At 35.4% G+C, this 13,427-nt stretch overlaps 1 protein-coding gene across 1 annotated transcript; it reads left to right on the forward strand.

Moving 5' to 3' along the window:
• The first annotated feature begins 2,118 nt into the window (after nucleotides 1-2,118).
• LOC119085957 (ovarian-specific serine/threonine-protein kinase Lok) lies at nucleotides 2,119-9,123 on the forward strand. Its single transcript, XM_037196514.1, has 6 exons — nucleotides 2,119-2,497; nucleotides 6,446-6,603; nucleotides 6,672-7,079; nucleotides 7,146-7,299; nucleotides 7,368-7,496; nucleotides 7,981-9,123. Exons 1-6 carry the CDS (start codon nucleotides 2,308-2,310, stop codon nucleotides 8,358-8,360), a joined length of 1,419 nt encoding a protein of 472 aa, XP_037052409.1. The 5' UTR covers nucleotides 2,119-2,307; the 3' UTR covers nucleotides 8,361-9,123.
• The last annotated feature ends 4,304 nt before the right edge of the window (nucleotides 9,124-13,427 follow it).

Below are 13,427 nucleotides of genomic sequence, written 5' to 3' on the forward strand. Positions count from 1 at the left end.
TCGACATAATAAATCCGAATTTTTAAGTTATACGTCAACTGACATATATCTTATAAAATAAAAGTTATAAGTTCATAAGTCTATAAGTTAAAAGTTTTTAGAGTACATACATCATGAGCAAATGTAAAGCGCAACGACCGAAAAATACCGAAAATTTTAAACTATTTGTGAGAATTTTTCGTCATTTCTACTTGGGACACTGATTTGTCTAAAAATCACTTCCTACTTATCGAAATATCACCAATTTTTAACCAAAATTTGATTAGAATTAAAAAATTGGTGTTGCGATTTGAATAGATTTGATTGGGTGAATGGATGTAAAAATCAAAGTGGCAAACTTGATACGTTATGTGGAATTTGTGTGGAAAATGGCGCAAATCACATATTTTAGGAATTTATAAAGTCTTTTTTCGAATTTAGGTTTAATCGACAAACGACGAGACAAGGATACCTTTTTTTGCGATTTTGAACAAATTTATGCAAAATAATCGAGGAAAAATACGTTTTCATATCTAGGACCCGAAAAGTGCGACTTCGTCGCACTTTTTCTCCGTCCAATATGAAAAATACTATTCGTACCGAGGGATTCTTTTGAAAAACAGCCTACCGAAATCGGGCGTGTTTTCTAGTGCAACTTTTTATAGGTACCTAGAAAGGACTTCGACCCTAGAAGCCAAAACCACTCTCAAAAAAATTCTTCGAAGCTTTTATGGCTGGTGAAAAGTGATCGAAAGCCGAAAATTTGCACTTTTCTTACCAAAATTTCTCCGGGTACACGAGCCGTACAGGGTCGTGTGGGGTGTCATTAGAAAGGTAATTACATGTACTATTGAGCCGAATAGAGACTCATTGGTTTTAAAATTAATCCGCACTGAAATATGTGCAGTTGAAGTTTTCAACCGAAAACTTGCACTTTTCTTACCAATATTTCTCTAGTTACACGAGCCGTACATGGTGGTGTGGGGTAATTTTATGTGCTTTTGGGCCAAATAGGGTCTTATGGGGTTTGGATGCATATGCGATGAAATATGGGCACTTAAACATTTCAACTTCTCATGTTTCATCGTAGATGCTTTCAAACCCCATAAGACCCTATTTGGCCCAAAAGCACATAAAATTACCTTTCAAATGATACCCCACACCACCATGTACAAAGAAATTTTTCGAAAAAATCAAATTCGGTCTTTTTCCCGCAGCTTTCAGATTTTCACCGCTTGATGCAAAGACACAAAAACTATACTAACTCTAATGCTGAAAACAAACGAGACATTGAAAACGTGTTTTGATCCTAGTTTTCATTGACAAATGCAGCAATCGTAATTTTCGATAGAGAAATTTCTAACTTTATTTGACAGTTTGCGACAATTTCGTCATGAAAACAAGGACCAAAACATGTTTTGAATGCCTCGTTTGTTCTCAGCATAAACGTTAAATGTATGAATGGTGTCCATCTAAAAAATAATTAAATTTTGACTTGACGGATTTTAACCGTTTGCATTGTGTAGCGCATTATGTCAGAACTCCGGTAAAGTAATTAGTTTTTCGATCAATTATAAGTTCTGCCGTGCGATAAAACTTTGAAATTTCTTTTTTTTCCTCATTGATTACGTCATGATTTCAAAGTCTTATCGTTCAGCAGATTTACGTCCAATTTAAAACTAATTCCATTACCAGAGTATTTTTTTAGCTGACACTTCCCCATTCATTGTTTGTACTTGACGGGCAATGACATGAAGTGATGTAATTAAGAGATATCAAAAAAACATGCATTTAGCCTCGCATTTAGCGTTAATGTCTGGAAAAGATAGAGACACATTCATGTTCTTTATTCTTTTTGACGTATGTACATCGGCCGAATAGACTATTTTTATCGATGTATTGCCCAAATTAGCGGTATGTGGAGATGTAAACTACTCATTCATCGAATTTTTATCTCTGACTTGTATTAGATGTACCATACCTGGAATATACTTTCATTGCCTTACACACGTTACCCCTCACTACAAAAAAGTTAAAAAATTGAAATATCGATTTCGGAGTGCCATCGTTTAATGCGTTTAATAGTAACTATGGAATTGAATGAACTCATCTTGTAACAATGACATTTCAACACATTTCAGTTCAGTGGTTGCCATTTGCTTTTGTTTATTATTTTCTCTTTATCAGTGCCAGACACATTGTAGAGCTTGTTCGATTGATACTCATACTCATGCGTTAATATTTATTAACTGTTGATTTTTTTTGTTTGTTCATATTTTCCGGTGTTGATTATTTACGTTTTATTAATTTAATTGACTATAATAAACGATGACCGATTGCGAATCGCAGGATTTAACACAGACCCAGACCCAGGACGGAGATTGGTTCGCTAGCCAGGCAGAAAGCCAGGAACCCGAAAACAGGAAACCATGGGGTCGAATCACTCCAAGGAAAGTTATGATCAAACGGCTTGGCAATCAGTCGGTTACACTACAAGAAAGCTTGTCGGCGTCGTTCGGTGAGTTGAGACGAAATTTTTGTAAATAAGATAGATATCTATTTTTGCAGATATCTATTGAATAATCCTTCGCTAAAATTGACAATGATTTTCTGCAATTTGAAATTTTCCATATTGATCGTTACAAACTGACAAAAGGTTGTAATAATGAAAGTGATTATATCGAAGCTGTAATACAGTCGACATGAAAACAATGGGCATTCACTCACACTGCTCTAGTTATTATCGTTGATAGCCTCTTTGCCATTTTGATTTTTTTTTTGTGCGACAAAATATGGTGATCTCCATTAGACGCGATATTATATTGCTAGATTGCCGAAATGACCATCATTAGGTTTTATATTGAAAATTCCAACTTGAAAGAAAAGACAAATAAAATGTATAGATCAACGTACATGGAGCCTACATGGACGTCATATTTAAATCGGTTAAAAAGTCGGTTGCAGTTTTCAGACTCTACATTGACAAATCACAATGTTTGCATCTCTTTCTACTACGTCAAAGCTAACAATTTTTAAAACCCGAACCAGAGAAAAATGAGACGCTTTCGTTCAAAAAGACGCTGTCGAAAAAATATAGCTGCAGCAGGTACAAAGTTGAGCAGATGTTGTCAGATTTAGGTACCTGTAGCAGCTAGTTAATGAGTCCGGAAATTTCCAGAAGCAAGTAACTCGATTTATTATACCTGTGAATAGTAATGTAATATATTACGTATAGAAAAGGACCTTTTGTGTGTCTTACTAATACATTCAATAAAACTTTATGAGCAATAGATTTTGAAGATGGTTCAATCAAAATGAAAGAAAAAGGAAATTTCGAACCGTTTCGCCTTCGCGCAAATTTTACCACATTACGATTTGCTGCCGAAGGTGACTATCAGAATAATTGCAGTGATTTGGGTAGAATTCGGTTCGGGGTTTTTTATGACTTGCTCAGCGTTAAAATCGAAGTGACTCTTTACATTCGATGTCGCTGATAGCGTGCAGATTGAATATAGTCCATAAAATATTGATGTCAGCATGCTCAGGACTGAAATTATATTTTGATCGAGAGGATAAATAGAAAAATCCAGGTGCGAAAAAGGCCCAAAACTAAAAAAACTGAAGAAAACAAAAAAACAACTTAGAACAAAAGTAAGAAAACTTAAAAGAAAGCTGATGGAGTTGAGAACTTGGCATACAGTGGACGTCAGTGAAATGTAGACATGAATTTGTTTCAACTGTTTTCATACAAACAAAACTGATCATACGTATTTATACGGTTTTATCACTAGAGGCGCTTGCGTGTAACTATTTCATCCATATAAACAAGTAACTAAAACAAAAAAAAATGGTGTGAACAGAATTCATGTCTATCCATCACTCGATTTTGATTGTTGCTGTTTTGACACAATTATTGAGTCAATTACATAACTAGGTTGGAAGAGTGAAAACTCAAGGTTTCGTGTCGCATTGATCTGAAGCGAAGCTGAGTTCAATAATCACACGTAAACGTGACTTTCCATTTTACTTCCCTGTTATGCATTGTATTTTACGTGGTCGGGCCATCGAAAGTTCATGGAATTTCATGTAACAAACGATTTTAAACTCGCAAGCATTTAAAATCAGTTAATTTATGTCGAGCTTTAGTTGTTTTATCTGGTTCACTCATACACACACTTTTATCATATCTTTATACAGTTCTTACCTCTACCTCTACCACTGATTCTTATGGCGTAGTGCGATCTGCGTTAAATTTATCGTTTATCGTAAACTTCACATATACACATTTATTAAGAGATCAGCAATATAAACACAAAGACAACATATGTTACAAATGCTGCGGGGACCATTTCAAGAAAATTTCGATAGAAATTCGGTTGACCTGAACTGTATCATTAATCTTTTTAATTATTTTGCTTGTGAAAAGACTTTCGCTTTCGTCCCTTCAATGTAAAAGCTGTAAAAAAAACTTCGTTTGTCTTGCGGCCAAAAAACGACCTATTACCGTGTGAACAAAAGCCAGCTTTTCACATTTGTACAAATTGTATGAGATTAAATCTTATTAGCTCTCCTCGGGCACGTCCATTTTATCCATTTACTCCACACGAGTCCAAGGAGTTCGGGGTGTCGTACTTCTCAAATAAATTTTGCTCTCTATGAAGGCACTTTCAACATGAACGCTAATTTTCTATTCATGCAGCATATAAGTAACTCTGGTAACTTCTAGATTAAATGGATTAAATGGTATTAAATGGATTTAATGGATTAAATGGATCAAATGGAATAAAAATTGGATTAAATGGATTAAATAGGAAAAAAGTTCATTTTACCAAATACTGTAAGTCTTAAAAATTGTTGATTTTGATCGAACCACGTTGTAGTACCACGTCGAACCACGTCATACTACAATGTTAAAAAGCGAAAAAATCCACTTTTAGGAGTTTTTGGTGTAAAGTGGATTAAATGGATTAAATAAATTTAATACCATTTTTAACAAACAAATTTTTCCTATACCTCACGAGTACTTAAACGAGCTGGGGATCGTGCAAATCTATTTTTAGCAACTACTTTACAAATTCTTCAGGTGGGTGGCCTAATTATTTCGGTAAAACTAAAAATTTTTTTTGGATTAAATGGATTAAATGGATTAAATGGAAGTGCGTCACCCCTCGCTCTGGTTACTGCATTCTAGAGTCATCTAGAGTTTATGAACGATTTTTGACTCGTTAAGTCTATATGAATATAGTCGCTTCACTTGCAATCACGAAGCGATAGACTAGTGTAGTACCCGGCTTCGCTCGGGAATATTTTAATGACAAAATATTACGTTACATTTCGTAAAAGGATAGAAAAGGATAGGCATCCCTAGGAACCAACAGAACAACTCTTGAGTTGTGCTAATACATTCCCAATCATTTAAAAAAAAAAGTTTGGTGGAGGTAGTGGAACTCGCGTCAACTTCGTCGCCAACCAACATCCAGCTGAAAGAGGTGCCAGCGACATGTACCCTAGGAATGAACTAAACGCATTTACGTTCCATTTCGTAAAAGGATGAATTCCCTAGGAACCAACAAAACGCCTTTACGGCCTCAATCTCAACTCAACTGAACAACTCTTGAGTTGTGCTAATATATTCCCAATCATTTAAAAAAAAAGTTTGGTGCAGGTCGTGGAACTCGTGTCAACTTCGTCGCCAACCAACATCCAGCTGGAAGAGGTGCCAGCGACATGTACCACATTTCTATCGGTAGTTTATTATTTTTTATCTGTAATATTGTATTTTTCTATCGGTCGAATATAATATTCCAAATATTTTCATGCGTAAAAAGTTTATTCTTCCTATAAAATTTTGCCACGAATCAAAAATAAATTTTCACCAAAAAATAATTTCACGCGTCAAAAATAATTTTTTCACAAAAAATATTTTCATTCTCCAAAAATATTTTCATGTGTTGAAAATGTTTGATGCGCCAAAAATAAATTTTCCCAAAAATTTTTTTACACGCGTCATAGAAAAATGTTTTTTTTTTATATTTTAACGTGTCAAAAATAAATTTTCCACAAAAAAAATTTCACGTGTCAAAAATTTTCGCATTAAAGTGAAAAAAATTTCGCGCGTTCTTCCTAACTTTTCCTCATTTATAGTCGGTATACCAAGTTTCAAGTCTGTAGGACTTTCCGTCTATAGGACAAACAAACAAACCAATAAACCAACAAACAAACATTAAACTTTATATTATAGTTTTTGCTTTTTCTCTATGAACGGTGTTATGCTACAATGCAACCAGAAGGTCTCATTGACGCAGTACCAAAATTGAAAAATAAGCAAAACTTCAAGTGCCAATAAGTCTAAAATGGACACTTTTTCTTACCTGTATGGACTTTTCCTAATAAACAAAAATTCTTTGTCAGAGAATTTGTTCAAATTCTTCACTTAATTGCATCGACTAAAATCGACGTTTTTCAGATCTGTACACGGAAAACTTCACAATTGGACGCGATAAAATGTGCCAATGGGCGATCACTGCACAAGATGTACCGCACAAATTCTGGGACCGCATATCGAAAATGCACTGCAGAATCGTCAAAGATCTTTCCGACGTTTCTAATCCAGTATACGTTGAGGTAGGCCGGAACGAAATTATTTCAAAACGAATTTGTCTAAAACCATTAAATTTATCGAAAACAAATAGGATCTGTCCAGGAATGGCACCTTCGTAAACGGAGAATTGATTGGAATGCACCGTAGACGAATCCTCAAATCGGACGATGTGATTGCATTCAACGAACCGTCAAATAGAATATTTCACTTCGACAATTCATATCAGGAGTCCCATGGCTTACCTGAAGATGTTTTTTCACGATACCACGTTGGCAAGCAATTGGGATCCGGTGCACAGGGTATGGTTCGCTTAGTTATGGATCGGCGAACCTGCGAATGTTTCGCTATGAAACAAGTCAACAAAAGTGGATCAACCAACACTCTTGGTTCTGTTAATGATGAAAAGATTCATCGGGAAGTAGAGATCATGCGGAAATTAAATCACCCAAACATTATTCGATGCAAGGAAGTGATTATGAAACCGAACGCAGTTTATATGGTATGTTAATGACTTAAGTGAGAATCAGAGACAGAGACAAGAATTACAATTTCACTTTTCCGACAGATTCTGGAATTGATGGAAGGTGGTGACTTGCTCCATCGTCTTCAACGCGAGAAGCATTTGTCAGTCGACAATTCACGATACTATTTCCTTCAGCTGTGCCGAGCTGTGAAATACCTTCACGACAAGAACATTACTCATCGGGATATTAAGCCAGGTAAACGAGGCGAAGTAAATTTGTATGAGACCAAACACTCAAGCGATTTTCCTTCTTTTTTATTGTAGACAACATACTTCTGCTTGACCACCACGACAGAACCAATTTGAAGTTGTCAGATTTTGGACTCAGCAAGCTGTTGCAGGAAAATTCGTTGCTACAAACTATGTGTGGTACTCCGTTGTATGTGTCACCGGGTAAGTCTGAATATCAATTTCTTAGGCATGTTTTTACGGTTTGAGGCTGTGTCTTGAAAGTCTTAGTTTTTCTACAATAACCTAGACGGTCCCTAAATACTCCCTTTATTAAATGGTTTGATTTAACCTTGAAAGTTGCGTCCTCTTAACTCCTACTACTCCTATTAAAGACAAAAAGCTTATGATGTTTTCAGAACTGAAATGATGAAAACTAAATTCGTAGTTATCTACTGTCGTGGTGTCTAATTTCGTTAGAGCTTAGGTCATTGGGGCATAAACTTCTCTCAATCCATCTAAAACAATTGACAATGGATATTAGAAAATTTCTTAAGGCACAGTGATATGAACTGATCGCACTACCTGAAATAGTTGACAGGACATTGATAATGTTACCAAATCTGGACCAATGAGGAAGAACATAATTACTTGTCAGTGTCGGTCGAGCGAAATTTTAAAACTTTTTCTTTCTGCCCTTTTCAAATAGAAATTCTCATGACGGCCGGCAGAGGAACCTACACATCTAAAGTGGACATATGGAGCTTGGGCGTCGTTCTTTACGCCATGCTCAGCGGCACTTTACCGTTCACAAACGACGGCCATACGGTGGCACAGACACTCATCAAAACTGGTCAGTTTAACTTCAAGAAGCCACAATTTGAGTTTGTTCCCGAAACAGCCAAACAGCTGATCAAACAAATGTTGACGGTGAATCCGTCGAAACGACCGACCATCGACGATGTTATAATGCATCCGTGGCTGCAGGAAGAAGACAATGATTTTAATGGATATTTCGATAAGATTTTGTACACCGATGAGGCTTTGCGTGAGCCGCCAGCGAAACGACGACGCATTGAATGGATCTAAGTTTTTTTTTTGTCGTTTTATGGATTCCGCGTGATAAAATTTCAGGAATGCAATGGAAAAGTAATGAACTGTAAATAGGGATTTTGGAAGTGCCTTGCCGCAATTTTGTGTAGTAAGTATTGCAAGCATTTTGTTTTGTTTTTTGTCGTTGTTTAGTGCGATCGAAATAAGTAACTCGAAATATTTTTTTTTATATTGTAATAAGATTCTGTCATTTATTCATTCGTTTATTTCATTCTATTCTATTTTACTGAAGAAATTGTAGTTTTTTGCGTATTAATTTTTCTTTATATAAATACCAATCAGACAGACAACAAAAACCAAAAAAACGAACAAAAAAAGAGCCAAAAGATACGAAAATGTGGCCATATTTATCAATAATTCGAAAATATTTTTGAATACCTTTAATGAGATTTAATGTACGATTACCAGCAAAGTTAATTTTAGTTAAGGAAGTACCTGTGTAGGTAGTGTTACTACTACTATTGTAGTATGATCTACTTATTGTGAACAGTACAAAAATAAAGTATTCACTAAAATGCACAATCTATAATGTTTAACGTATACACTTTGTGTACCATATTTTAAATGAACTTAATGCTAAAATTGAACGATATGTATGCGTTAATTGTAATCAAGATTTTGTCTTTTTCTCGATTAATCGAGTCAAGGGGAAGGGGGGAACACATTATATTTAACTTTATACGGAAATATTCCACCCATTTTGTAAATTGAATTCGTTAATAAAACCTATGAAGAGGAGCGAATTTTGTGATTTTTGCAAACTAAATATTTACGATTCCCATGAAGAATCGTCAAAGTCAAATTGACAAAAAAAAATCGACAGTGTGTTTCCAAAGGTAAACAAACTGTAAAACAAATAAAATTCAGAGTGTGAAAATGACTGACCTCTGGAAATCTGAGAGTCGACTGACTTTTGAGACTTCGCTTCAATTCTATGGCTTACATCACTAGCAACACCAAACCTTCATTAATGTTTTCAAATAAAATCGGGCTAGTTTCAAAATGACTGAGGCAAAGGCGGATCCCCAAAATTGTAATAAAGCTCTGATCCGGGCGGCTTATGATTAATCTAGGCCTTTTTTTGAGAATTTGTTTTTGAAATTTTAGGAATTTGTGTTAGGAGTTTTTGGGAATTTGAAGCTTTTATTCCGGAATTTAAAGATTTAAGATTTTTAGGAAAGACCTGTAGTGACATATTTTTGGCCGAGACATTCTTTACGAGGCATCGATGCTTTGCTGAAATGCATACATTTGGGCCTTTTTTAAATATTGGATTTTAGTTTACGTTTGATTATATCTTCCACCAGTCGTTTGACCATGGTCTACAAACTGCTACAACCAAACGTATTATTTGTTGAACGCTACCACAGTCGTGGTCTTTATGGCGGTCGTAAATTTTTCAAAAAGTATTCTGATGAAAGGATATCATCAACTATGAAATACTAGTACTCAAGCTAAGCATCGATGCGAAATTTAATTACCTTAATTACCGGAGCAACTCGTATAATTGCCGGATTCTCCACATTTCCTTTCAATTCCGTTAAATTCCTTTCAATTTATTTCAATTCCCATCAATTCTGTCAATTTCTTTTTCATGCTTCGGGGCCGAAAATGAGGGCAATTTTTCGAATTTTCTCGGGTTTCCGGCCCTCTGCATGAAAACTCACATGTGCACCTGTTTGGGACGGTTGATTTAAGGCACTTTCGCTTGTAAGCCTCACTTCGTTCGGCCTACAATCCGCGAAATTGCCTAAAATCAATCGTCCAAAACAGGTACACAAATGACTATTACATTCGCCTTCCATCGAAAGTACGACTTTAAATCGAATTCGCATATTTAGAAAATGTCAAAATGTTCACCGCTAACACATAGACAAATTTGTAATCTCTAGGGATGAAATATTGGAATTTGTAATCTCTAGGGATGAAATATTGGAAATTGTTAACCTAGAGTTAACAAACTGGAAAGCGCCGTGTATATGATACAAATCGATCATAATTGTAGTAGACATAGCAAACTGAGAGACTTCTCTCTCTCTTCAAAAACGAATGCTGTCAAGAATCGTTGTCGTGTTGTTGCAATTTTTTTGTGTGCTATTGAAGTGATCGACATATTTTGTGTTTGTTTGGTGCTTAGTTTTCGATTAAATTGATAATTTTTGGTGTTTTTCGTGATTTTCGATGAAAGGCGAATGTAAAAGCCATTAAATGACTCGGGTCGAAAAAGATTTTTAAAAATTCTCGGTGTATGTGTGAGCTGAGAGGGTATTGTAACATGAGAATGCGTGTTTGTGAACCGAGGTTTACCGAGGCTCACACATACACCGAGAATTTTTAAAAATCTTTTTTCGACCCATGTGATTTAAATAACTATTACATGCTACATGCGTCGAAAACCGTACTTGATTTTTTCATCACTAGACCCAAGTTTTCCCAAGGAAAATTGGATCGTGTGCTGAAAAAATCTCATTACAATACGTGTGACAAATCATGCTTTGTACCAACCGAGAATTGGAATAGACAAGAGCACAAAAAATCATAATTTTCATTGTAAACAATCACTCTTCAAATTTGATCGATCACATTACTTTGCATTTTCTCAAACGAATGCTGTAACAACTCATACAAATTCCATATCAACACTGCTTTGAGTGTCGTAATATCACATCAAACGGGTGCTGAAATAAGTCACTTTACAACGCTAAAATGATTGCTGAAAAGAGTCGTATTTCAATTCTCGGTGGCACAAAACCCATTACATAACTCGGGATAAAAGTGAAAAGTCTCGTTTTCGTGTGTTTATTGACCTTGGCTTCGCCTCGGATCAACAAAATTCACACGAAAACTCTACTGTTCATCTTTTTAACCCTAGTCATGTAAAATACTATTAATTCCTGTGAGGGATTCTTCTGAAAAACAGAAGACCGAAACCGGAGGTATTTTCTATTGGAATTTTTTATATGAACCCAGTAAGGTATTCAACCCCAGAAGCCAAAACCACTTTCAAAAAAATTCTTCGAAGCTTGTGTGGCTAGGGTGAGATGATCAAAAACCGAAAACTTGCACTTTTCTTACAAAAATTTCTCCAGTTACACGAGCCGTACAGGGTCGTGTGGGTGTCATTAGTAAGGTAATTGCATCTACTTCAAGGGCAAATAGGGTCTGTTATTCCTTATGTCTCTCAGTGCGCAACTGTTACAGTTTTCCATTTGAATTTTATTCTGAATCTGCTTAATTATGCAGAGACTAGAAAAAAACGTGTAGGTTCGTTTTTTCAAGGGGCGCTTTTTATTTGTTAAACTTTACAAAATAACATCCAGAGAAAATAAACGCAACACCAGTGACATTAAAATTAGGATTTAATTTACGATTAGCATTGCAATTTGTGGTTAACTATCTATGTCAATCTATCGTTTCCATAGTAAATTCTTAACTTTAATGTCATTGTAAGACACAAATCCAATTCTACATTAAAATAAAATACTCAAATGTTCTTCGGAACAAATCTTTCACATAGCCTCGCATACAACGGCCCAATGCAGAACTTTTCACAGCTTTTTCATCGAACCCGAAACTTTCTAAAATAATTTTTTCGAAATCAAATGTGTTACTATCATCATCACCAGCACCTTTTTCGTCGGCATTGCTATTTGAATTTTTATTTAAATCTAATGTAGGAGTATCATCCGATGAAGGCGACATATCATCTTGATAGTCTGTTGAAAATTGTCTTGGGCCTACGTACATAACGGAAAATTTATTCGGTTTTGCATCTCGCTTATGACTTTCTTCAATATTTAAATTATTTTCAAGCCCGGCTAATGCTTGGAAAAAGTTTCCATTTTTTTCAGCTTCGGGTAGATCAAATATGTTCGCCGATGTTGTTGGTCTTGTTACTGATGATGATGACGACGATGACGAATCTGCTGCTGGCACATTATAATTCTCTGAATGTTTTGTTTCAAACTTTATCGAATCGAATGGAGTTTCTAATGATGGGAAAGATTTATTTGCGTCATATTCGGTCGCATTGATTGAATTGGAAAGGAAATTATTTTTATCGAATTTTAATGTGTCCATGCTTCGCGTACTTGGAGAAAAGTCATTAAAACTTTGTGCCTTCACCTCCAATTCATTACCATAATTTTGTGTTACGCTGAATTTTCGGTTCGACTGATGGTTGGCATCACGATGATTCGAAAAATATGAACCGAATTTTTCCATGTAATTAAAATTCCCGTCGTTATAATTATAAAGTGATGGTTTTACATGATTTATTGGCCTTGACGATGATATGCTTGATGAAGAACTTGCCGGTGCTGATAATATTGTTGGTGCTGTTGTTCGTGATGGTGAAAAGGACGAAGTTACATCGTGCCATGTCATCTCAGCCACTTTTATACCGATTCTCTGTTGTTCGTTTTGAATGTCTTGCCGATTTTCATTAATCATTTCAGTAATGTAGCCATAAATTGCAAAATATAAACTTCGCAGATAGTTTGCTACATTTTCGTATGATAAGCGCATTTGCATTAATTCCGGATACAATGTCCTCGTATATTTGAAAATGCAGTTCCCCAATGCCAATTCAGGATGGTACCTATAACAATAACGCAGCATTAAATACGGGGCTATGTTTGTTGTAAGTGTATGGGCACATATAATAAATTTCAATATTACCAGTTGTACGAATGTACGAAACCTTTCACCAAAAAACGTATACCATCAAATGCACTACGTAGCGCTGATATAAATCTCGCCTGTCTGGAACTGAAAATATATTTGTCAATAAATATTTTTATAAAACACATACAGCACACATTTGGGAATTTAAACCTTTAAAGAGCATTTTAAAGCGTATCGCTGTTACAATAATTGAATCTGTTACTCCTTTTGCTTAAAATATCACCTAACCGTCGATGCAATATATATTACTTCATTCATATTAGCATATGGTACACTAGACAAAGTATATCCCTCATTTAACCTGGTACAGACGACAAGCGTATAACCAGTAATATTATCGGGTCTATTACTTCCATC

Source organism: Bradysia coprophila, chromosome IV (genome assembly GCF_014529535.1).
Source record: "Bradysia coprophila strain Holo2 chromosome IV, BU_Bcop_v1, whole genome shotgun sequence".
Lineage (NCBI taxonomy): Eukaryota > Metazoa > Arthropoda > Insecta > Diptera > Sciaridae > Bradysia > Bradysia coprophila.

Excerpts from the sequence above, each read along its gene's own strand:
- LOC119085957 (XM_037196514.1), top strand. The coding sequence starts at position 2,308 with ATGACCGATTGCGAATCGCAGGATTTAACACAGACCCAGACCCAGGAC. Across the intron at positions 7,300-7,367 it reads TCATCGGGATATTAAGCCAG|ACAACATACTTCTGCTTGAC; the intron begins GTAAACGAGGCG and ends TTTTTATTGTAG. Across the intron at positions 7,497-7,980 it reads TCCGTTGTATGTGTCACCGG|AAATTCTCATGACGGCCGGC; the intron begins GTAAGTCTGAAT and ends CTTTTCAAATAG.